This window comes from Hypanus sabinus, chromosome 5, assembly GCF_030144855.1.
Source record: "Hypanus sabinus isolate sHypSab1 chromosome 5, sHypSab1.hap1, whole genome shotgun sequence".
Taxonomy (NCBI): Eukaryota; Metazoa; Chordata; class Chondrichthyes; order Myliobatiformes; family Dasyatidae; genus Hypanus; species Hypanus sabinus.
In genome coordinates, this window is record NC_082710.1 from 170,705,560 (window position 1) to 170,731,654 (window position 26,095).

At 47.0% G+C, this 26,095-nt stretch overlaps 1 protein-coding gene across 1 annotated transcript in view; it reads left to right on the top strand.

Annotated features, from left to right (window-relative positions):
- Nucleotides 1–25,702, top strand: part of LOC132393824 (uncharacterized) — a 51,964-nt gene extending 26,262 nt beyond the window's left edge. The window contains exons 8-16 of the mRNA XM_059969214.1: nt 4,164–4,204; nt 5,531–5,560; nt 13,916–13,959; nt 16,447–16,484; nt 17,631–17,680; nt 20,851–20,948; nt 23,346–23,380; nt 24,461–24,498; nt 25,369–25,702. Coding sequence (XP_059825197.1) covers nt 4,164–4,204; nt 5,531–5,560; nt 13,916–13,959; nt 16,447–16,484; nt 17,631–17,680; nt 20,851–20,948; nt 23,346–23,380; nt 24,461–24,498; nt 25,369–25,392 — 398 coding nt within the window. The 3' untranslated portion in view covers nt 25,393–25,702. The remainder of the gene's footprint in view (nt 1–4,163; nt 4,205–5,530; nt 5,561–13,915; nt 13,960–16,446; nt 16,485–17,630; nt 17,681–20,850; nt 20,949–23,345; nt 23,381–24,460; nt 24,499–25,368) is intronic.
- Nucleotides 25,703–26,095: the final 393 nt, after the last annotated feature.

Here is a 26,095-nt window from a genome sequence, read left to right on the forward strand (position 1 = left end):
AGCATGAACTTTGGTTAAAACAGTTGGAAGCAGCTGAGAAAGAGAAAGAAAGAGCTGAGAAGCAGACGGAGGCAGAGAAACAGAGGAAACATGACTTAGAGATGGAGAAGTTAAGGCAAGCGCCACGAGTTCAGGGGTCAGACCGAGAGGAGCGGTTCTATGTTAGTTGAGAGTTGAGGTTAGTACCTCCGTTCGAGGAGATGGATGTTGATAGTTATTTCTTGCTTTTTGAAAAGGTGGCAGTGAATCGGAAGTGGCCCAGAGATCAGTGGGTGGCGCTGTTACAAAGTGTGTTAAAAGGGAAGGCACAGCGGGCGTTAGCCATGGAGGGGGAAGAGGAGGAGAGTTATGACAAAGTAAAGGCAGCCATTCTCCGGGGTTATGAGCTAGTACCTGAGGCGTATAGACAAAAGATTAGAAATTTAAAGACAGGGGGGAATCAGACGTATACCGAGTTTGCCTGTGAGAAGGGGGTGCTCTTGGACCGTTGGTGCACAGCAGAGATAGTGGAGGAGGATTATTGGCGTCTCAGGGAGTTAATTCTGATTGAGGAATTTAAAGGTTGTGTTTCAGAGGATATCCGGATGTATTTGAATGAGAAGCCGAATAAGTCCATCTCAGAATTTGCTAGGTTCGTAGATGAATATGCCCTAACCCACAAGACAGTTTTCCTCGAATAAAAGTTCCCAGAGAGACCGTGGGAACGATCGAGAAAGTCCGCCGTCTGAGGCAGAGGTCCCACCGGGAGCTAATGGTAAGGTTGAGGGGGAAAGGCCAGACGGCCAAAGATTTCCGGGCTTGACCTGTTTTAATTGTGGAAAGAGGGGGCATACTGCGTCTAGGTTCTTTGCTCCGAGGAAAGAGACAGGAAAAGGGAAAGCAGCAGTCCCTATCGGATGTGCCGTGGTAATCAGTAAATCGACAAGAGAGCCCCGGGTAGACAGAGTACGAGAAGGGTTAGAGACTTGTCTGTCAAACGGAACCGTGTCTGTGAGGGAGGGAGACACACCAGTTCCAGTACAGATCTGGAGAGACACGGGGGCTGAGCTGTCATTGATCAGCAGTAAGGTACTAGAGTTTGGTCGCAAGACGAGAATGGTAGCTGTGAAAGGAATAAGTAAAGGACAGAAATGGTGCCCTTACATAAGGTCATTATGGATTGTGAGCTGGTGTCTGGACCAGTTGAAATAGGGGTGCGATCAGACTTCCCGAGAACTGACGCGGACGTCCTTCTCGGTAACGATTTAGCAGGTGGTAAGGTTTGGGCAGCAATGACGAGGACAAGCCGGCCGGTGAGTGCTGCGGCCCCGCCCCTAGCTTCCAAGATCTATCCCTCATGCGCGATCACTCGCAGCATGTCGAGAAAGGCAGCTGAGAACGAGAGCAGTTTAAATCTGGCCAGTTTCGATTTGGCCAAGACATTTTTACCGACCCTGTACCACGAGGGTTTAGAGGGTGGTAAAACAAAGAGTAGTAAAGTGAAAGAGGGTAAGGGAGAGGAGGTAGACCTTCCCTTAGCGAGGAGAAAAGTTTTAGAGGCAGAAGATAAAGATGAGAAACAGCTAGAGCTGTTAGAAGGTCCAGGGTTGGACCTGGATGGTCTGTCTGGGTTGGCAGAACTGTTTGAAGAAGTTGAAAATGCTAGAGGTGTTCCCGATAATGAAATGAGGGCAGTCCTAGATGAAAAGGGTGCCCTTACCTTGAAGAAGTCTGCTGGGTTGGCAGATGAGGTTGTTTCAGCCCGCGGGGTTGAGTTTACTCTGGAAGGGAGTTGCCCAGAGAGTAGCTGGGAGAATCAGGAGAATTTAGAATTTGGACCGGGTACGGGTATTGAAAGCCTGAAAGAGGCCAATGTCCCATTTGAGTGGGTTCAAGATGGGGATGCACGTGGTACTGAACCTAGTAACGGAGCTCAGAAAAAGTCTGGGGTATTTGATTCAGTTGAAAGGGTCTGCTGTCCTTGTGGGTCAGATAGACTTGGTTCAGTGAAGAAAGGGTTAACCTTGGTAATAGTGGGAAGTGAGAGTTCCCAGGTGTTTGTGCTCAAAGGTGTGTTAAAAGTTAATGTGGAGCTCAAAAATGGGGAGATAAATATTATTATTGAAGGAAACGAGAAATATGTAGTTCCCAAATCGAATGAAGAAATTTTAAAACCTGCAGATCGCTTACAGATTAAGTCGGGAGATGACGAGGCGCCCTGTGCTATTGTTATTCCAGAGTGTGGTGTGAAAAGGCAGAATTTGAAATGCTGCTTGAAAAAAGAGTTCGAACTGAAAACACATAGCCTGAAGGGTCCTGAAGAGAGGGCTAGCCACCTGTGTAAAATTAAAGAATTGGGTGGAAATTCAGAAGATGGTCTAAGTTTGGGACACGGTGTTGATAAAATAACTCCTATGAAAGACGCAGGTGAGAGTTTATTTCGCCAAGGTACCCAAGCTCCCCCCGTGGGAACTAACCGGGAAAGAGGAGACGGTTAATGGGGACGCCATTTTTAAATAGCAAAAGCCGGTTGTACAGGATTTCGACAAAGCATGTGAATAATAAAGACAACCCCATGGAAGCCTGCCTGTTAAGTTTGAAAACAACAGAAAGATTAGTATTTGCATGAACTTTTGTAGATACACATAAGCTAAGATCATAACTCTGTAGTTTTGTTTGCTGAAGGAAAGAAATAAAAATAGGTAGTTATTAAATTGAAGTCTGATGCTACAAGACTTTAGTAAGGTACAAGATGTTAAGATATTAAAGGAAGTGACACTATAATCGTTAACTGTTTAGATACTGAATTGAATGTATAACTATATTACTCTGTAGTGAAAAGGAAAAGCTTTTGTATTGTGTTAGACTCTACAATCCTGTAAGACTCTGTACTACTTCGTTTTAACCGCTGGTGAAAACGCGTTGAAGAAAGGGGTTGTTACACCTGCAGCCCCCTCCTTTGTGAGAATCGCAAGATCACTATTCAGTTGGGTCAGGAGACCCAGGAAATGAAAGAGAGACGTGCGGAATGTCTCGTTCCCCCGGCAATATAAAGCTACGGGACATGGCCATTGTCTCTTGAGGACAAACTTGTGGATTGAAATACTGTGCTACGTGGAAGCCCTCAGGCAAAGTGGGCTGGTTGAGGGAGGGATTACATCACCCCCAACCTGATTGACATCTGCGACCCTGTGAGTCAGGATAACTGAGGGTCTGTGGGAACAGCCCCTCAGACACACCAGAAGAAACGCTAGCGATCCCGTAATAGCAGAAGCCATTGGAAGGAGGCCACGTGCGTTCGGTTCCATTTGCCCGGAAGTGGTGGCTTTTACCACGGAAAAATGGCTTTTAGCTAACAACGGGGAAACCAACTCCCAAAAGACTCGAAGGATTGGCTTCATCAACGAACTGGGCAAGTTTAACCCGTCTTTCTCTCTCAAACCCAAAAAGCTGCAGCTTGAACGAACTAACAGTGACGTTTATATTTCCATCGGACAATACATTATCCCCTAGACAACGATAGAGCTATTTCTTATTGATTATTATTATTATACCCGCGCTTTTAGATTTAGTATTGACGACGTATATTATCTGTATGTTTGCATTGATCTTATTTCTGTGCCCCTTTATCAATAAATACTGTAAAAATAGTACCATCAGACTTCAACTGACCACTCTATCTTTGCTGGTAAGTGACCCAGTTACGGGGTTTCATAACAAGAGACTCCTGGATATGTACACGGAGCTTAGAAAAATAGAGGGCTATGGGTAACCCTAGATTTTTTTCTAAACTAAGTACATGTTCAGCACAGCATTGTGGGTTGAAGTGCCTGTATTGTGCTGTAGGTTTTCTATGTTTCTATTGAGTTCTCATCACATCATTATTTACCACACAGTGCTGCCTGGATTGGAGAGGATAGGCTGAGTGAGCCAGGGCTTTCCTCTTTAGAGCAAAGGAGGATAAAGGTGAATGATAGAGGAGTACAGAATAATAAGAGGAAAAGATCAAGTGGACTTTTTCCCTAGGCTAATATGAGGGGCCATAATTTTCTCATAATATGAGGTGTTTGGAGGAAAGTATAGGGGAAGGTCAGAAGTAAGTTCTTTACACAGCCTGTAGAAAGCAGAGAATAGTTGTAGATCTGCCAGTGTTTGCATTAATATGCACATAATTAATTTTACAGCTGATCTAACTTCACCCCAATTGGATGAAGGACCTGGGACGGTAAGTCGGAAAGCAAAATAAAAACCACAGATGCTTGACATCTGAAATAAAATCAGAGAATTCAGCAGGTTAAACCGTATCTTCAGAATATCAAACAGAGTTAAGGTTCTGGAATAGTGGGTTTTGAACAGAAATGGGCAAAATCAAGAATATAGTTTAGATTGGATTGCTGTGAGGAGGGGATGGTAAAGAGAATAAAAGAGTGTAGAGCAAGAGAGACTGGATGTCATAAGTGGGGATTGCTTGCAATGAGGGAGGATGTGGATAACTGGTTCATTTTGCTTAATAAAGGTTCAAGTGCTCATCTCTGTGCTTTTTGAGATTTGTGAAAGTTTCTGCCCGCACCAGATCATTTACAAGTAGCATCCACCAGCAAGGATTCCACCATCCAGGCCATGCTGTCTTCTCACTACTGCCATCAAGCATGAAGTACCAGAGCCTTGAGTCCCACACTACCAGTTCAGGAACAGTTATTACCTTACAACACGGGTTCCCAATCTTCTTATATGCCATGGACCAATACCGTTAGGCAAGGATCCCACATTCAAAACCCTGCCCTACAACCACCTGAACCAGTGTGAATAATCTCACTCACCTCAGCACTAAACTGACTCCACAACCAATAGACTCACTTTCAAGAACTTTACAACCCAGTATTATTTATTTATTTTTTAAAAAATTCTTTGTCTTCTTTTGCACACTGGTTGTTTGTCAGACTTTGTTCATCATAGTTTGTCATAAAGTGTATTGTACTTCTTTACTTTCCTGTAAATCCTTGCAAGAAAATTATTCTCGGGGGGGGGGGGGGGTGATACAGTATATGTTCTTCAATAATAAATGTATTTGAACTCTGAAGTGATGAGAAAGGAATAAGAGTTCAGGGAGTGGAAACACCACCGGGACAGGGATGTTATAGAGGCAAGTCGTTCAAAACTCTGACAGCAGTGGGGAAGAAGCTGTTCTAGGAACAAAGGACATAGGGCATAGAATGTCAAACAGTAGACGACAGGAACCACAATGTTGTGCTGGACTAATTAAACTAATGGTGTCTAATTATGCTCCACCCGTACATGGTCACTTCCCTCCATCCTGTCCATTGTGAGTATCTACGATTCTCTTAAACATCTCTGTTGTATCTGTCTTCTCCACCACTACCCCCGGCAGCACATTCCCAGCACCATCACTCCGTGTGGAAAGAAAAGCTTGCTCTATACACCTCCTATAAACTTTCCCCGTCTCAGCTTAAATGTTGAGCCTGGACGCCCCGGCTGTCGAGCTGCTGTAGACCAATAGAAATGCTCATTGTAATATCTTATTTCACAACAGGCTCAAGATGGGAATGCCCCTCCATGCCCGGTAAGATGGTGTCTTTTTCACTCGGAGTGTTCATAAGAAAACTGATTTGTAACAAAATGTCACTAGTTTCATGTTCTCTACTTCCCGGTTCAAGGTCAGTTCTTGATTCAGTCTACACAACTCTATTCACCGACCCACTATGGCAACAGTTTGCAACTATAATGATATTTTCTGGTCTAATTGCATTCTTTCTTGCAAAAATTGTGTATAATTGATGCTTCCTTGATGTTTTTCATGTGAATGTTATGTATCTGATGCTGTGTGCCTATGATACTTCTGTAAGTCCGTTTTGCATTGCATTTGTGCATATATATGATGATGTTATTGACCCAGTAGAGATCCGGATCACCGTTGTTGACCTGAAATGACCTCTGCCTCTTCTATTGACCCAGGGAGATCTCACTAACTCCACACAAGGTCCAAGACCCCTTTCCTAATACAATCCATGGATATTATTCCATATCTGATCACTAAACATTGAGTTCTTGAACCAACCTGCACAACACTAATCACCAGCTCAGCACAGTTTTGCAATGTTGCACTGCAATGGACTTTGTATTTGTTCTAATTGGGTTTTCTCTTAGATAATTGGAGCCATCGAGCATTATAGCACAAAAACAGGTTTTTCTAATAATGACAATTGCCTTTGAGCGTTATGGACTAGCAAAGTCACTTGTTGCATATAAATATAATTAAGCTGTACCACATACATTGTAAGTACCTGTTTTGCATGGTCTGGAGTAGCACCACAATGACAATAAAGTCATATTCTATCTTTGACTAATCTAGTCCATGACAACCCATCTCCTGTCCTTATACCTCCTCCCTCACCTCCATTCAGGGCCCCAAACAGACCTTCCAGGTGATACAGCACTTCACATGCAAGTCTGCTGGGGTCACCTATTGCGTCTGGCTCCCCATATGGCCTCCACTGCATTGGTGAGATCTGTTGTAAACTGGGGGACTGTTTCGTCAAGCAGCTCCTCACCATCCGCAAGAAGTGGGACTCCCTGGTAGCCAGACAAGTTAGTTTCAATATCCTATTCCTATTCTGACATGTCGATCTATGGTCTCCTCTTGTGCAAGGTGAGGCCACCCTCAGGGTGGAGGAGTAATACCTTATACTCCATCTGGGTACCCTTGAATCTGATGGCATGTATATTGATTTCTCCTTCTTGGAAGCAAATTTTCGCTCCCCATTCAGACCTTTCACTTCTTCTCACCTGCCTATTCCTTCCCTCTGGGATTCTTTCCTATGGTACACTCTTCTGTCCTATCCGATTCTTTCTTCTCCAGTCCTTGACCTTTCCAATCCACCTGGCTTCACCTAACACCTTCCAACTATAATCTTTCAAGAATCACTTGATTCTGGCATGATCGCAGAGGACTAGAAGATTGCAAATGTCACTCCACTCTTTAAGATGAGAGGAAGGCAAAGGAAAGGAAATTGTAGGCCAGTTAGCCTAACTCCAGTGGTTGGGAAACTGTCGGCATTCATTGTTAAGGATGAGGTTGGTGATAAAGTAAGTCGAAGTCGGCATGGTTTCTGTGAAGGGAAATCTGAGTTCTTTGAGGAAGTTGCAAGTAGGGCAAACAAAGGAGAGGCAGTGGATGTCATTTACTTGGGTTTTCAGAAGGATAAGGTGCCACATGAGGCTGCTTAACAAGATAAAATCCAATGACATTAAAGAGATATGGATGGATAGTGGAATGGCTGACAAGCAGGACAGCGAGTGGGAATAAAGGGGGCCTTTTCTCAATGGCTGCCAGTGACTAGTTGTCTTAGGGGTCAGTATTGGGACTATCGCTTTTCACATTGCTTGTCAAGGATTTAGATAGTTGAATTGATGGCTTTGTGAAAAGTAGGTTAAGGGGTAGGTAGTGCTGAAGAAGCAATGCAATTGCAGAAGGGCTTTGACAAAATGGAGACATGGGAAAAATGTGGCAGATAGGATACAGTTTTGGGAAATGAATTATGCATTTTGGTAAAAGGAACAATACGGCCTATCATCTAAATGGGGAGAAAATTCAAACATCAGAGGTGCACAGAGACTTAGGATCTGTGCAAGACTCCCAAAAGGTTAAGTTACAGGTTGAGTCTGTGGTAAAGTCAAATGTAATGTTGAATGAATGAAATTTTTATTTCAGTCAGTACAAACATAACAAAAAGCATCATTTTCGACAGTGATTTCATAACTGTTGCACAGACGTGGTGGTGGATCGAACCCAAGTGCTGAACACGGGCACAGAGGCTTGAGGAGGGAAATGCTGCCGTCATGGTGAGCATGGGAAGGGTTCCAAGGGGGATTTTTTTCCAGAGTCTTGGTCTTGGTACATAATTCCAGAACAAGTCTAGACAGAACTGATAGTCCTAAACAACATGTAGTGAGGTTACTCGTACACAAGTTGACCAACGAACTGGCACCTTCTAGAATTGGTCACAGGACTCTTATACTACTCTGGTTGATGGAATGCAGGTGTTGGCAATTATTGGAACCTGGGAATAGATTGGGAACTAAACGAGGTGTTAAAGGCCCAATTCCCGAGTAACACAGCCAGGTACCAGAAGGGACCATGGCAGTACACCCCCCTCCACCAATGGGAGCCTCCCGGCGATCCTCCAGGCCTGTCTGGATGGTCCCGATGGAAGTCCTGGATGAGGGAAGGATCTAGGATAAAGGAGCGGGTGACCCAGGAACGCTGTTCAGGACCGTACCCTTCCCAGTCCACCAGGTATTGGAGGCCCCTGCCCCGTCGGCGTACAGCTAGCAGTTGTCGGACGGTGTATGCCAGATGGTTGTAGATGAGCCGGGCAGGGGGAGGAATCTCAGCTGGGGGACACAAAGGGCTGACGGAGACTGGTTTTAACTAAGACACATGAAATGTGGGGTGAATACGCATGGACTTTGGCAGCGTGAGGCGGACCGCTGTGGGATTGATAATCCTTTCGACTTTGAATTGTCCCAGGAAGCGCGGGGGAGGGGGAGGCGAGTTCCCCATGTTCGCATTTGAGCGGGATGTCCCTGGAGGAAAGCCACACCATCTGTCCCGGTTGGTACTCTGGTGCTGGAGTCCGGTGTCGGTCGGCCGATTTCGGTTTGTCGATCCGAGTAGGGCCATGCGAGTTTCCTCCCAGAACTTCCGGCACCGATCAACATGGTCCCGAACCGACGGTACCGCGATCTCTTCTTCCGGAGCGGGGAACAGCGGGGGTTGGTACCCACGGGAGCACTCGAACGGGGACCTCCCAATGGCAGAGCTCACCAGGGAGTTGTGGGCGTACTCAACCCACGGGAGATGGTCGCTCCAGGCTGACGGGTGGTTTGCCGTTACACAACGTAACGTCGCCTCCAGGTGTTGGTTGACCCGTTCCGTCTGCCTGTTCGTCTGGGAGTGGAAGCCGGACGACAGGCTGGCCGTTGCTCCTAAGGCCTGACAGAAGGCCTTCCATACCTGCGAGACGAACTGAGGACCTCGATCGGAGACGATGTCCGCGGGGATTCCGTGGAGGCGGAAGACGTGGCGGACGAGAAGGTCTGCGGTTTCCTGAGGGGATGGGAGTTTCGGGAGGGCCGCAAAGTGCACTGCCTTGGAGAAGTGGTCTACCACGGTGAGGACAGTGGTGTTTCCGCGGGAATGGGGTAGACCGGTGACGAAGTCGAGGGCGATGTGCGACCAGGGACAGGTAGAGGACGAAGTAGACCCGCCGGTTGTCGATGAGAGGTTCTTCCCTGGGCACAGATGGGACAAGCCGAGACACAAGGGCGGGTGTCCCCCTCCATGGACGGCCGCCAAAAGTACCCTCTCAGGAGAGCCAGGGTCCGATCACTCCCGGGGTGGCAGGCAAACCGGGATGTGTGTCCCCATTGGAGGTCCCGAGGCCTGACGGAGGCGGGCACGTACAGGCGATCGCGGGGTCCGTTTCCAGGATCGGGGTCGCCACACTGGGCTTCTTACTTTCGCCTCGATCTCCCAAGAGAGGCCGACAACCACGCAGGTTGGAGGGAGGATCGTCTCGGGACTGGAGGTGTCATCCTTGGAGTCTTGCTGACGGGATAGCGCGTCCGGCTTCCCGTTCTTGGATCCTGGACGGTACGTGAGGGTAAACTGGAACCGTCCAGAAAACAATGCCCAACGGGCCTGACGGGAGTTCAATCGCTTGGCGGTCTTAATATACTCCACGTTCTTATGATCCGTCCATACCACAAACGGGTGTTCTGCCCCCTCCAACTAGTACCTCCATTCTTCCAGCGCTAGTTTCCGATTCCCCACGTCGTAATTCCGCTAGGCGGGGGACAGCCGGCGAGAGTGGAAGGCGCAGTGGTGAAGCTTTTCGTCAGCACTTGCCCGTTGGGGATGGACCGCTCCTACCCCGGAGTCTGAGGCGTCCACCACCACGATGAATTGCCGGGATGGGTCCGGATGAACCAGGATGGGGGCTTTGGTGAAACGCCTCTTCAGGTCGGTGAATGCTGAGTCCCCTTTGGAGTCCCAACAAAACTGTGTGGAAGGAGAGGTAAGTCGGGTAAGGGGAGCCGCCACCTGACTGTAGTTTCTGATAAACCGGCGATAGAAGTTCGCAAACCCCAGGAACCGTTGGAGTTGCTTGCGGTCCGTGGGTTTGGGCCGCTTCGCCACAGCCCGGATCTTCTCGGGATCAGCTCTCACCTGTCCTCTCTCGATGACGTACCCGAGGAAGCTGACCGAGGGGACGTGGAATTCGCATTTCTCCGCCTTTACGAATAATTTATTCTCCCCTGGCCTCTGCAGGACTTGACGGACATGGTGCACGAGTTGTGGGGACTGCGGGAAAAGAGCAGGATGCCATCCAGGTAGACAAACACGAAGCGGTTAATGAAGTCTCTTAGTACATCGTTAATCAAAGCTTGATTAAGCTTGAAAGACGGCGGGGGCATTGGTGAGGTCGAAAGGAATGACTAACTACACGAAGTGGCCTAAAGCGGTATTGAAAATCGTCTTCCACTCGACCCCCTCCCTTATCCGGACCAAATGGTAGGCGTTTCGGAGGTTCAACTTCGGGAAGATGGTGGTTCCATGAAGTGGCTCGAACGCAGAACTTATAAGAGGCACTGGGTACTTGTTCCTAATGGTTATATGATTCAGGTCTCGGTAGTCGATGCAAGGACGCAGTGAGCCATCGTTCTTCCCCACAAAGAACCCTGCGCCTACCGAGGAGGATGAGGGTCGAATAATGCCCGTCGCGAGAGATTCACTGATGTCACCTTCCATTGCTTCCTTCTCTGGCCGGGACAACTTATACAGCAGACTGGTGGGTAGCGGGGCCGATTGCACAATCGTATGGGCGGTGCGGGGGCAGGGAAAGTGCCCGCTGTTTACTGAACACCTGTCCTAAGTCATGGTACTCCTTGGGGACCCGGGACAAGTCAAAGGGTCCCGAAACAGGTGTGGTCACGGTAGCTTCCTGGGAGACAGGGCCGACCGCAGGCAGTTGGTATGGCAGGATTCGGCTATCCTCCCGGTAGACCAGTCAATCCGGGGGTTGTGTTGGGTCAGCCATGGGTACCCTAGGACTACCGGGGCTTGAGATGACTGAATGAGGCTGAATCGTACTTCCTCCCGATGGTTGCCGGATAAGATCAAGGTCAGGGGCAGCGTACAGTGGGTCACCCGAGCCAGCAGATTTCCGTCCAGGGCCCGGGCCTCCAGAGGGGTAGTCAACGGCTCTCGAGGAAGTCCGGCCTGGGCAGCTATGTCTTCGTCCAGCAGGTTGCCCTCAGCACTGGAATCCACCAAAGCGGATCGGGACAGGGACTGTTGGTAACTCACGGTTGCCGGGACCTGCATCCGAGTCCGGGAGGCTGAGGGGAGTGTCCGCGGACCCACCAGAACAGTGGGAGCTGGAACTCTGCGAGGAACGGCAGGGGGAGAGAGGTTAGGGCTGGTTGGAGAAGGTAAGGTGGACCGTGGGGTGGCCCAAGGAACAGTCTCTCTCAGATGTTCTCGAAGTCGATAATCTAATCGGAGATCACAGAGATCACAGAGTCCAGACAGTCCGTGTCGTCCCTCGCGGCCATCTCATCCTTTATCTGATCCGAGAGGCCCTGTCGAAACACCTCCCGTAGGGCCTCGTCATTCCACCCGGAGTCTGCAGCCAATGTCCAAACTCAATTGAATACTTGGCCACACTTCGCGAAGCCTGGCGAAGAGTAAGCAGCCGTCTTGCGGTCTCCTTACCGCGAATGGATTGTTCCAGAACCTTCCTATTTTCTGCGATAAAGGAGGAGTAAGAGGAACGAACTTCCAGTCGGTTATCCCACAGCGGGTTGTCCAAGCCAAGGCATCCGCACGTAGCAGCCCCATGATGTACGCAATCTTCGATTTGTCGGAAGCGTAGGTACGTGGCTGTAGCTCGAAAACCAGGGAGCATTGGAGCAGGAAGGCCCGGCACCTGCCTACGTCCCCGGCGTAGGGTTCAGGCTCGGGCACAGACAGTTCTCGAGGGGATGGGGTTGCGGACTCCAAGGGCGAAGCCCTCCCGAACAGAGCGGTTTGGGTAGCTGGCGATCTTGGAGGGAGTGGGGAGGCAAAAGCGGAGACCCAGTCCATTCGTTCACTGACCCTCTGCACATTCATGGTTGGCGTCCAAAGGTTGTCTGTGACCTCCCGAAGTAGTTGGTCGTGGGTGCCCAACAGGTAGCCCTGGCTGGTCAGGGCCTCTTGGACGGGATCCGTGTCTGCTGGGTTCATCGGTGTCAGTTCATTCTGGTGCACCGAGGTGGTGGTGGATCGAACCCAAGTGCTGAACAACGGCGCGGAGGCTGAGGAGGCAAACGGGGCCAATGTAGCGAGCGTGGGAAGGGTTCCAAGGGAGCTTTTTCCCGGAGTCTTGGTAGATAAGGCTTGACGTAGAACTGATAGTCCTGAACATCATGGACTGAGGGGACTCGTACAAGAGTCGACCAACGAACTGGCACCTTCCGGCAGTGGTCACAGGACTCATACTACTGGTTGATGGAACGCAGGGGTTGGTAATTATTGGAACCTGGGAATAGATATGGAACTAAACGAGGCGTTAAAGGCCCAATTCCTGAGTAAGACAGCCAGGTGGCAGAAGGGACCATGACAATAACGATGATTTCATAAGACAAAATTACAACAAAAAACATACTTTAAAGCAGACGGAGAGGGTGTAGGCTGAAGCTACAGCTTATTATGCCCACCCCCTTACTTAAACAACATATTTTGTGTCAATCGACACATCAAAACGAAAAATCTCATAATCTTTTAACACATAATCTAATCCAAGTAGCATTTATTTACATTACACCCATTCATTTTAAATCATGTATCTTATATTTGTTCATGAAATAATTTTTAAACTATTTTTTAAACTTGTTAAATTCTCACTACAACTGTTCCATAGATTCACCCCCTGACTGAAGTACAATGATATTTTACATTTGTTCTTATCCTTTGTTTTTGAAATATATGTTTTCCTCTCAAATCATGTTGACTTTCTCTCATTTTAAACAACCTTTGGAAACTTTGTGGTAACTGCCCACTTTTTACTTTATACATAATTTGTATTTTAAAATCTATGAAATCTCTGAATTGTAAAGTGTTTAGTTGAATAAATAGTGGATTAATGCTGAATAAATGTTGGCATTCATTTCAAGGGGAATAGAATACAAAGATGAGATAATGCTGAGCCTTTATAAGACACTAGTCAGGACACACTTGGATTATTATAACAGTTTTGAGCCCTGTACATCAGAAAGGATGTGTTGTCATTGAAAAGATTCCAGAGGAGGTTCACAAGGATAATTCTTGGAATGAAGGGGTTAACATATGAGGAGCGTTTGGCAGCTTTGGTCCTGTACTCACCGGAATTTAGAAGCATGCGGGGGTGGGAGGACCTCATTGTAACCTACCAAATGTTGAAAGGACTGGATAGGGTTTACGTGGAGAGGATGTTTCCTTGGGTGGGTATATCCAGAACTAGAGGGCACAGTCTCAAAATTGAGGGGCGACCCTTTAGAACAGAGTAAGGAGGAATTTTTTTAGCCAGAGACCAGTGAGTCTGTGGAATGCTGTGCCACAGACTGCAGTGGAGGCCAAGTCTGTGTGTATCTTTATGGCAGAAGTTGATAGTTTCCTGATCGGTCAGAACATCAAAGGATATGGCGAGAAGGTGGGTGTGTGGGGTTGAGTGGGATCCAGGATCAACCATGATGGAATGGCAGAGCAAACTCAATGGGCTGAATGGCCTAATTCTACCTCTATGTCTATGGTCTTATACTCCTATGACTTATGGTATACTCCTAAATATTATGGTCTTATGATCTGTGACATGGCTTAATTTTCATTCTTTAGGAGTTCCAGCCAGAAGTTGAATCGATCTACGCACCAATGCAAAAGTGAGTATGGATCCAGCCAACGCTGGATTAGTTGGCTTGCCCCATATGAAGTGTTACCCAGGGTCCAGTGTCACACACTGTGTGCACACTTTATTCAGCAATGAGATGTATCACCATCCCAAACTGGCCCACTGCTGAGGAGAGTTCAATACAGTTTGTGGGCTGTCCAGGGAGCAGACTGGAGCAGCAGGATGGAGTGGTGAAGCCTGGTGTCCTGACATCATGGTAGCAGTAGTTGCTATTCAAGTCGATGCATTGTGTAGTGAGATTATGTAGATGGTAGACCAAAATTGTAGTCAGTGGGATGGGTTGCAGTGTAACATGGGGTCAAAGTCAAGAAGGGTGATGAATACAGGACTGAGATGTTATATTTCAATAGGTTCAATGGGTGCATTTAATGTCAGAGAAATGTATGCAATATACATCCTGAAATTCCTTTTCTTCCCAAACATCCACGAAAACAGAGGAGTTTCCCAAAAGAATAAATGACAGTTAAACGTTAAAACCCCAGAGTCCGCCCAGCTCCCCCTCCCACACATGGTCAGCAGCAAGGCAACGATTCCTCCCTCCCCCACCCCCCAGTAAAAAATCATCAGCACTCAAGCATACAGCAAAGCAACAATAAAGACACCGATTCCAAAGATGACTCATTCACCCGGTAATCCAAAGTACCTCAGGCTCTCTCTTGCCCTAATAAGGGAAAAAAGGTGTGCCTGTTTCACAATGAGAGGGGAGTTGTAACAAACAACTCACTGATAATTGGGTTTTAAAAGTCTGTTGTGTCCGTTTCTTACCGAGCTCTCTGCCCAAAGAACTCAGGTCTTGGGCACACAGTCAGCAGCTAGCCCGCTGCTCCCGATGTTCCCTGTTCTCCTGCAACGTCTCAGGGTCAGGGACACTGACTGTGAATCAACCCATCTCCAGAGCCAGGAAAATCCGGCACCCTGAAGGCGCGCTAGTCTTCCAGGCTGCGTCCTTGGGATATCAAAAAGCAGCCGGTCGTGAAGCCCTGAAAGAGGGTCCCATCCCCACAAAGAACCAAAGTCAGTGTGTAACTCCCAGTCAGGGTCTTCAAAAGAACTTTTAAAGTGAAAAAGATGGAAATAGAGCCATCAGAATTTACAGGGTTGGGGCCAAGTCTGCAGATGATACAATGACAGATGGAGGGACAGGTAGTGTTGAGGAAGCAGGGGCTCTGACAGATTGGAAAATGGGTAAAGGAGCAGGTGGAATATAATGTAATGAAGAGTATGCTCATGAACTTTGGTAGAAAGAATAAAGGCATAGACTATTTTCTAAATGGGGATAAAATTCAAAAATTAGAGGTGCAACTTGTGCAGGATTCCCAAAGATGGTCTTACAGATTGAGTCAATGAAGGCAAGTGCAATGTTAGCATTCATTTTAAGAGGATTTGAATAAAAAAGCAAGGTTGTGATGCTGAGGCTTTATAAGGCATTGGTCAGACTGCACTGGAGTATTGGGAGCAGTTCTGGGCCCCATGTCTAAGAAAAGATGTTTTGGCACTGGAAAGAGTCCAGAGGAGGTTCAAGAAAATAATCCAGAATGAAAAGCTTATGGTTTGAGGAGCATTTGATAGCCCTGGGCCTGTACTCCCTGGAACTTAGAACAATGAAGGGGAATCTCATTGAACCCTTTAGAATTGTGAGGGATAGCGATAGGATGATTGTAAGCAGGCTTTGCTCCATTGACATTGGGTGGGATTATAATCATTTGTCATGGCTTAAGTGTGAAAGGTGAGAAGTTTAAGGGGAACATTGGGATAAAACTTCTTCACTCAGAGGGTCATGAGAGTGTGGAATGAGCTGCCGGTGCAAGTGCTCCACACAAGGTCGATTTCAAGGTTTAAGAGAAGTTTGGACATGAATAGTAGGAATCTGGAGGACTATAGTCCCAGTGCAGGTTGATGGGAGTCGGCAGTTTAAATGGTTTTGGGCATGGACTAGATGGCCGAAGGGTCACTGTCTGTGCTGTACATCCCTATAGCTCTTTGAATATTGAAAGGCCTAGCCAGAGAGGATTGTTCCCACAGTGGTGGATCTGGGACCAGAGAGCACAGCCTCAGGATAGAGGGACGTATATTTAGAACAGAGTTGATTAGAAATTTCTTGAGCCAGAGGGTGATGAATCTGCTGAATTCATTGCCACGGGCAGCTGCAGAGGCCAACTCATTGGGTATATTTAAAGCGGAGTTTGATAGTCTCTTGGTTAGTCAGGCTGTGAAACACCCAAGGCTGCTGCATACAGATTACATTGGGGCTGTGTACATATCTGACTCCAGGCCCCTCTCTTTTCCCTGATACATTACCCCATTGTCCTTTGGAAATTTGTCTACTCCTCTCTGGGGCATCTCCTGCCCCAGTACTGCTCACAGCAACACAGGTTTATGAAGCAGCACATGAGCAGGACCACCCTTCCCCTTGCACCTTATCAATGAGTGAACTCCTTCCCCCTCTTTCTCCTCACAGCCTGAAGACACTCAGTATCTCAATGGACAATGGCATGGGTAAGTAACTCCCCTTGAGTGTGGCTGATGCAAAAACGGCTGCAACCTCTGAACTCCCTGACACCCCACTCTCACCTCAGCAGGCCAGCTGCCCCATCAGTCCTAGCTGTCAGCATCACCAACAGCCTGTCCTGGTCCGTCCACATTGATGCCACGGCCAGGAAAGTTCACCAACACCTCTACTTCCCCAGGAAGTATCACGGCTTGGTAGGCAACTGCTCTGCCCAAGACCACAATGAAATGCACAGCTCAGCACATCATGGGAACCGGCCTCACCTCCACACACTCTGCATTTCTCGCTGACCTGGCAAAGACCCCCGTCCACCCCGGTCACTGGCACTTGTTGCCCATCCCATTGGGCAGAAGGTACAAACATCTCAAAGACCGTACCACCAGGATTCAGGACAGCTTCTACCCCGCTGTTATCAGAGTATTGAACCGTTCACTTGTACGATCAGATGGAGTCTTGACCTCACAGTCCACCTCCTCATGTCTCACAATCCACCTCCTCATGTCTCACAATCCACCTCCTCATGTCTCACAATCCACCTCCTCATGTCTCACAATCCACCTCCTCATGTCTCACAATCCACCTCCTCATGTCTCACAATCCACCTCCTCATGTCTCACAATCCACCTCCTCATGTCTCACAATCCACCTCCTCATGTCTCACAATCCACCTCCTCATGTCTCACAATCCACCTCCTCATGTCTCACAATCCACCTCCTCATGTCTCACAATCCACCTCCTCATGTCCTTACACCGCACTTGCTCTGTAAATACAACACTACATTCGGTGCTTTTCCCTTGTACTATCTCGATGCACTGACGTGATGAAGTGGTCTGTGTGATGTCTGTGCTTCAGTGCAGTAATAAACAACTTACCAATCTAATAAGCAGACCAGGGTTCAGAATTGTCCTCATACAAGCGGGCACTTCCAGCCAATGAAATCCGCCATTTATTCACAATGCAGAAACCCATCTCTGCACTGGAAAAACCCACAAGCGGGAACAAAAGGAATTAGGAACAGGGATCATGTCCTGTGGCACCGTTCACTCCTCCTTGCCCACGCTCTCCATGTTCCTGCCTGTTGCTTTCATCTGTGATAAAGTTTCACTGATATTCTTGTATTTGCTGTCACAGATGTGAGCACCCACTGCAGACCAAACAACTCGTTGATCCCTGATGGAGAGGTAAGTACAGATATATATACTGTTATGTAGTTCATATCCTTGACAAATAGGATTCCATTCAGCCTGTTCATGTCTGTCCGCCCCAATTCTTCCACTTGATCCTCTGCAACCTGTTCTCCCCATGTTCCCACTGGGCTGCTCCTTGTTGGATATTAGTCTAGTGCTTTCCTCGTAGGTTTACTTTCCTATACATGTTTGCATCTTTATATAATTACCTATATAGGTAAAATTGTTCAGTACGTTTTCTAGTAATTTCAGTACAGCTGATTCTGTATTTTTCTAGAAGCTTCTAAGTTTTTCTGCAGCAGGTACCGTGCCACTTGAGTCTGTCTATTTTATGGGTACATTGCTGTCTCTCGTCTGAATCTGAAGCAACACCATTTCTTTTTCTTTGTCTTTTCTCTGTGCATTCATTTTTCTTATAAATCTTAACAAAACAATTGTAGTTACCAACTTTTATGCCTCATTCTTGCCTTTCAAAGAACCTCAATTCTAAATGACCAGACCCAACACCCTCAGACAAGAGAGAATCTGCAGATGCTGGAAATCTGAGCAACACACCCAAAAGGCTGGAGGAACAACACTTTATATTCCGTTTGGGTTGCCTCCAACCTGATGGCATCAGCATCATTTTCTTCAACTTCCGGTAATGCCCCCCACACACCTCTCCTTCACCATTCCCAATTCCCATTTCCCTCTCTCACCTTATCTTTGTACCTGCCCATTGCCTCCCTCTGGTTTTCCTCCCCCTTTTCTTTCTTTCATGACTTTCTGTCTCTTTCAACAATTTACCTCCCAGCTCTTTACTTCATCCCCTGCCCATTCAAGTTTCACCCATCACCTGGTGTTTCTCTCTCCTCTCCCCCCACCTCTTCAATCTACTCCTCAGCTTTCTTTCTCCAGTCCTGCTGAAGGATCTCGGCTCAAATCATCGACTGCACTCTTTTCCTAGATGCTGCCTGGCCTGCTGAGTTCCTCCAGCGTTTTGTGTGTGAGACCCAACGCCCTGTACCAATAGTAGAGATTGATGTAATTTATTGTGGATTGGGAGAATGTTCTGGAAAATTTCCGGCTGGAACTGAGAGCCGTTGTCACAAAGCTCCTGAACCCAGTGTCAATATGACTTCTTCCCTCAGAGGGTCGTGTGCGTGCGGAACGAGCTGCCAGCGCAAGTGGTGCATGAGAGCTCAGTTCCAATGCTTAAGAGAAGTTTGGATAGGTACGTGGAGAGCGGTGGCATGGATGGCTTTGGTCCAGGTGATGGTCGATGGGACTCGGCAGTTTAAATGGCCAACTAGAATTGGCCCCCTTTATTCCAACCTTCCAGCCCTCTTGCCAATCAGCCAATCTTCAATCCATGTTAGTATCTCTCCTGTTATACCATCAGTTCTTATCTTGTTAATCAGCCTCACGTGCTGTACATTTCATCCCACATCCCAAAACTGAGCAGCTTGATACCTCGATAGGTCACTGTAAGTTGCCAAGGTGGGCCGTGGAATCTGGGTCTAGGAATGTTGGAGAGAGAATACTGCAGGCTGACATTGATCTGGTGGGCTGAACTTCCTTCTGTGACATGATGTGGGTGAACCATCTGTAAATAACTAACTGGAGACACAAGAGAAGGCAAATGCTGGAATCTGGAGTGTCAAACATTCTGCTGGAAGACTCATTGGGTCAGGCAGCTTCTGTGGTGGTGGTGGGGTGTTGGGGACATTTCCGGTCCGAACTCTAAACACTGCGCCACAGATCGGAAGTGGAGATGGCCTGTAAAAGAGATGAGGTGTGACAGGGGTAACTGGTAATGGCTGCTGGATAACAGGCAGATAATGCTAGGCAGATGACACTGAGGGGTGCAATTTGGAGGCAGAGATGGATGGCAGACAGCTATGGGAAGATGGGATATTTGATCAGCAAGCTTAGCACGATTTTTCCAGATATTTCGGCTGCAATCATGTGGGACATGATTGGTTGTTGCATCTCTTGGATCTGACTCTTCGGGGAGCATCAGTTTGGCCAGGTGGATTCAGAATTGTCTTGCCTGTAGAAGGCAGAGGGCTGTTGTGGAGGGAGTACATTCGGATTGGAGGGTTGTGACTAGTGGTGTCCCACAAGGATCTGTTCTGGGACCTCTACTTTTTGTGATTTTTATTAACTACCTGGATGTGGGGGTAGAAGGGTGGGTTGGCAAGTTTGCAGATGACACAAAGGTTGGTGGTGTAGCAGATAGTGTAGAGGATTGTCAAAGATTGCAATTGATAGGACATTGATAGGATGCAGAAGTGGGCTGAGAAGAGGCAGATGGAGTTCAACCCGGAGAAGTGTGAGGTGGTACACTTTGGAAGGACAAACTCCAAGGCAGAGTACAAAGTAAATGCAGGATACTTGGTAGTGTGGAGGAGCAAATGTTTCTGGGGGTACATGTCCACAGATCCCTGAAAGTTGCCTCACAGGTAGATAGGGTAGTTAAGAAAGCTTATGGGGTGTTAGCTTTCATAAGTCGAGGGACAGAGTTTAAGAGACGCGATGTAATGATGCAGCTCTACAAAACTCTAGTTAGGTCACATTTGGAGTACTGTGTCCAGTTCTGGTCGCTTCAGTATAGGAAGGATGTGGAAGCATTGGAAAGGGTACAGAAGAGATTTACCAGGATGCTGCCTGGTTTAGAGAGTATGGATTATAATCAGAGATTACGGGAGCAAGGGCTTTACTCTTTGGAGAAAAGGAGGATGAGAGGAGACATGATAGATATTGAGAGGAATAGACAGAGTGAACAGCCAGCACCTCTTCCCCAGGGCACCACTGCTCAGTACAAGAGGACATGGCTTTAAGGTAAGGGGAGGGAAGTTCAAGGGGGATATTAGAGGAAGGTTTTTCACTTAGAGAGTGGTTGGTGCGTGGAATGCACTGCCTGTGTCAGTGGTGGAGGCAGATACACTAGTGAAGTTTAAGATATATGGAGGAATTTAAGGTGGGGTGTTATATGGGAGGCAGCGTTTGAGGGTCACACAAGTGTGGGCCGAAGGGCCTATACTGTGCTGTACTGTTCTATGTTATATGTTCTATCAGGGCAGATGTGAACCCGTTCTAATCTAATCCAATCCTTCACTGTATTGCCGTTTACCATGCCGATTGTACTCAGATCATTCTAATCTAATCCTTTTCTCCACAAGGTACCCGCTGTACAGAGCATCCATTACGCAGTGATATATCCAAGTTACTCCAAAAACCAAGCTCCTGCCAAGACATCAGTGGAAGATGGCGATCTGGAGTGAGTTTCTTACTTATGTCAGCATAATTGTGGCTGGATACAGGGTCACTGAGCTATGGGGAATCACAGCACAGAAACATGCCCTTCAGCCCAGTATAATACGCGAACTGTGTTGTTTGTGGACGCAGACAACTCATTTCACTGTACAGGGTTCGATGTGCATGTGTCAGGTAAAGATAATCTTCAAATCATAGGTGGAAGGATTGGAGAGAAGATTGGGAACAACATTTTCACAGGAGTCCAGAACTCCCTTTGTGAAAGGGCAGGAGACACAGAAATCTTAAGCTCCTTTAAGTAAGTGTGTGTGTGTGTGTCTGTGTGTGTGTGTGTGTGTGTGTGTCTGTGTGTGTGTGTGTCTGTGTGTGTGTGTGTGTGTGTGTGTGTCTTTGTGATCTAACAGCCTCTCAAATGTACTTCTATATCAACTTGCACCATTCCAAGCCTCTACCACTCTGTGTGTTTAAAAAAAACACTTACTCCACAATCTCCTCTGAACTTTCTCTTTCTCACCTTAAGTGTATTTCCTCTAATATTTGATGTTTATAATAATTATTCAATTATAATATTAATGAAATAATTAAATGATTAAAATAATGATAAAAGATGCATTAATATATAACCAAAAAGAACACCAAATGGTCACTTTGACGTGGTTGAATTCTGTGAGTGAAAGTCACCCTGGAGTTTATTGTCATGTGCATGGATGCAGTGAAACTTGCAGCAGCATCGCGTAAACAGAGTAACACACAAAATGCTGGAGGAACTCAGCTGGTCAGGCAGCATCTATGGAGGGGAATAAACACTCACTGTTTCAGGCTGAGACCCAACATCGTGTCTGAAAAGGAAGTCGGGTGGGGTGGGGGGAGAAAGAGAGAAGGAAGAATGAGAAGGTAAAGGTGGTGGGGGTAAGGAATACAAGCTGGCAGGTGATAGGTGAGACCAGGTGAGAGGGAAGGTGGGTGGCATCTGTTTGTGTTGTGTTGGATTTTCAGCATCTGCAGAATCTCTTGTGTTTATTGTACTAACAGTATTCTCAAGCAAAGCATAAATTATACATATTTTTCATGACTTCACTCGCCTCTTGAATGAGTTGAGTAGTTTTGCTCATTTTCCTGCAGAACATTAGGGCAGAAACACAATAGTGAGTACAGAGAGGAAATTAAGAATCTGGCGGCATGGTGCGAAGACAATAACCTATCCCTCAACATCAGCAAAGATGAAGGAATTGGTTGTTGACTTCAGAAGGAGTAGTGGACCACACAACCCCATCTACATCGGTGGTGTGCAGGTGGAACAGGTCAAAAGCTTTTAAGTTCCTCAGGGTGAATATCATAAATGACCTGACTTGGTCTAACCAAGCAGAGTCCACTGCCAAGAAGGCCCACCAGCGCCTTTACTTCCTGAGAAAGCTGAAGCAATTTTGCCTGTCCCCTAAAACCCTCACTAATTTTTATAGGTGCACCGTAGAAAGCATTCTTCCAGGGTGCATCACAACCTGGTATGGAAGTTGTCCTGTCCAAGACCGGAAGAAGCTGCAGAAGATCGTGAACATAGACCAGCCCAGCACATCCCACAAACCAATCTTCCATCCTTGGACTCACTTTACACCACACGCTGTCGGAACAGTGCTGCCAGGATAATCAATGACACGATCCACCCAGCCAGCATACTTTTTGTCCCTCTTCCCTCTGGTTCAGGAGCTTGAAGATTCGTACGGCCAGATTTGGGAACAGCATCTTTCCAACTGTGATAAGACTGCTGAACAGATCCTGACCCGGATCTGGGCCATACCTTCCAATTATCCAGACCTGACTTGCACTACCTTACTTTCCCTTTTCTATTTTCTAATTATGATTTATAAATTACATTTTTATTATATTTACTTTGACTTGTACTCCAGGGAGTGCAAAGCGCAGAATCAAATATCACTGTGATGATTGTATGCTCTAGTATCAATTGTTTGGTGACAATAAAGTAAAGTACTGGGGCGACAGCACTGCGTGGGTGCCTGTAACAAAATATACCTGAGGTCTGGCTCCAGTGCAGCCAGTGTCACTGTGCGCCGGGTGCAGCATGTAATGGTGGGAGTAGGGAGATACTGTGGGGCTGCCCCAACGCTCCCACTACGAGGTGAATCCTTACAGCCACCACATCCATCTCCGAATAGTGAGGGTTTTCAACAGGAGGAAGTCGTGTCACGGCGTGTCAGAGTCTCCCCGGGGCATTAAACAGCAGGGCAGGCAAGAGCACTGGCATTGTATAGCTTGGCCTTCTCAGAGCAAAGATGCTGAGTTTCGTCAAGTAAAAATCTGACGCCAGTCACCACAGGAAGGTAAAATGCCAGCAGCACAGAGTCCTGATCTCATTAACCCCATCTTCCCCCACTTCCTTTGGCAGGAAGGACTACGGCTACGACGAGCTGAACGTGACAGGTGAGCATCAAGAGAAGCAAAGCATGGTGAGAGGCTGGGGCAAAGGGGACGGGGGTACAGGGGAACTGGGGTAAAATAGTGGGGTTAAAATGGGGCCTGGGGTAAAATAGTCAGCTGGGTTAAAATGGGGACTGGGATAAAATAGTTAGTGGGGTTAAATGGGAACTGGGGTAAAGTAGTCAGTGGGGTTAAAGTGGGGACTGAGGGGTTAAATGGATATAGTCAATAAAGTGGAGTTTCAGAGGTAAAATGTGAATGGGGGTTCAGGGGAACTGGGGCAAAATAGTGGGATTAAAATGAGGACTGTGGTGAAATAGTGGGGTTAAATAGGAATGGGGTAAACTAGTCAGTGGGGTTAAAATGGCAACAGATTTAAAATGGGGACTGAAATAAAATGGGGATAGGGGTAAATATATCAGTGGGTTAAAATAGGGATGGAGTGGTTAAAATGGATACAGTCATTAGAGTGGGGATGGAGGAGTAAAATGAAAATAGAGGTTTTACGGGAACTGGTTAAAATAGGCAGAGGTGTTAAAATGGTGATCGGAATTGGGCTAAATAGGAATTGAGGAGATTAAACAGGAATGGGACTAAATGAGGACTGGGGATTAAATGGGAATGGGTCTAAATGGGGACTGGGGATTAAATGGGAACGGGTCTAAATGGGGAGTGGAGATTAAATGGGAACAGGGCTAAATGGGGTCTGGGGATTAAATGGGAACAGGTCTAAATGAGGACTGGGGATTAAATGGGAACGGGGCTAAATGGGGACTGGGGATTAAATGGGATCGGAACTAAATGGGGACAGAGGATTAAACAGGATGGGATAAGTGGGGACTGGGGATTACTACAATGGGGTAAAATGGGGACTGAGGGTTAAACAGGAATGGAGTAAATGGGGACTGGGATAAATGGGCAGTGGGGGTAAAAGGATATAGGGTTGGTGCCAGAAAATGGCATCTAGTTAGCAGATCATCCTCAATCATCTTAAATGATTGAGCAAGTGTCCCACCCTGACATCTGTCAGTAAAGTTTACTGATGCTTTAGGTGCCTCATTTGCTTCTTTCTCTATTTTACAGCAAAACGTAGCCTTCAGGCTGAAGGAGACACAAACCAGGTAAGAAAGCAAGCATTTGCTGAGGCCAGGGAAAGTGCAGAGGTTCCAGAGAGAGATTCGAAAATGTAGCTGAGAAATGTTAAATTGAGCTGTGTTTGGCCCTTAGCTTCAGAAATCATATGAAGTGGTGATTGGGTTAAAATCCGTCAGAATATATTTCATTTCCTGTCCCTGTGGCTGCATTATTTCTGATAAGTCCCTGAACTGGAGGTGTGAGAGAGGAGATTGAGCAGATGATGCCTGTGTTCCCTTGAGTCTAGAATAACGAGAAATTCCAGAGCACGAGTGTTCGCACAACCTTGTGAACTAAAACTGCTCTCTACTGGGAGAGTGAACAACAGAGGCCACTTGACACAAGCGATTCAGAAACTGCTCACATTATTGATAAGGACAATGATTTGTGCCTCCCAGACCCCAGCGATGTGGATAATCAGCCATTATCAGTTATCCAATTGCGTAGATGAGTGGCAGAGTCTGCTGGAGGAGGAGCTGACAGGCTTGCAAAGAGGGTAAAATGGGTGAGGGTAGAATCAGTTTGATCGCTGGTACGAACTCGATGGGCCAAAGAACCTTCTCTCTGACCTCGCGAGACAAGAGGGGTAGCTTTTCTCACTCAGTGAATGATTGGAACCTGGGATTAGAATCAGTCACAGTGAGCAGAAGGGAGCTGGAAGAACTTCTGAAGGTCAATGGGCTGAGAGTAGAGCAGTGGGATAAGCTGGATTGTCTTTTGCAAGAGCCATTATAGGTTAGATAGGCCGAATATCCTCCTCCTGTACCTTTCCACTACAGAGGAGTTGGTTCTTTCCTCCCTGCGGTCAGGCCGCACCATTTAATAGAATTAATTTTTCTCCCCTGTGTTTTCATTAGGAAGATGGGACTGTGAACCAATAGATCGTGAAGAAGATTGGGGAAGAAGCAGATCCTCAACCGTGCTCTCAGCAGTCGGGTCAGGAATATGACGAGGATTCCAGTTCTGTTCCTCTGATTGAATTTTGAACCCCTGATGGCATCAGATTGTTCACAACTGCTCCATATCTTCGAAAGAAATCTGTCAATGGCTCGAGTTTGTGCCTCTGTGCTTGCTTCAGCTTCCACCTCGGTTACTCTCCCCGAATTAACAGATCAAACCAAACTCTCTAGTCAAGTGTGGGATTGCTGGTGTAATAAACCTGGAGGGGAATCACACTATTTATCACCACCACAGAGACACAAGAGGCTGCCGATTCTGGAATCCGGAGCAGCACACTCAATGCTGGAGGAACTCCGTGTGTCCGGCGTTATCTGTGGAGGGAAATGGAGAGTCAGAGTCTCTGCACTGGAAACTAGAGGGGACACAGCCAAATGTATAAAGATGGAGAAGTGCTGGCAGGTGAGGGGGGTGATAGGCAGATGGGGGGGGGGGTGTAGCGTGGAAGCAGGTTCATGGGTTTGGTGAGTCAGACACTAACTACAAATAAGCATATTAATCATTTATTTACAAACAGTAAAAGATTCGACCAAACATCTAAGTCCCTAAGTTGAACAAATTACAAAACTAAATATTCAACAAACAGAAACCTAATGTGCAGGGGCCTTCTAAGTCTGGAGCAAACTT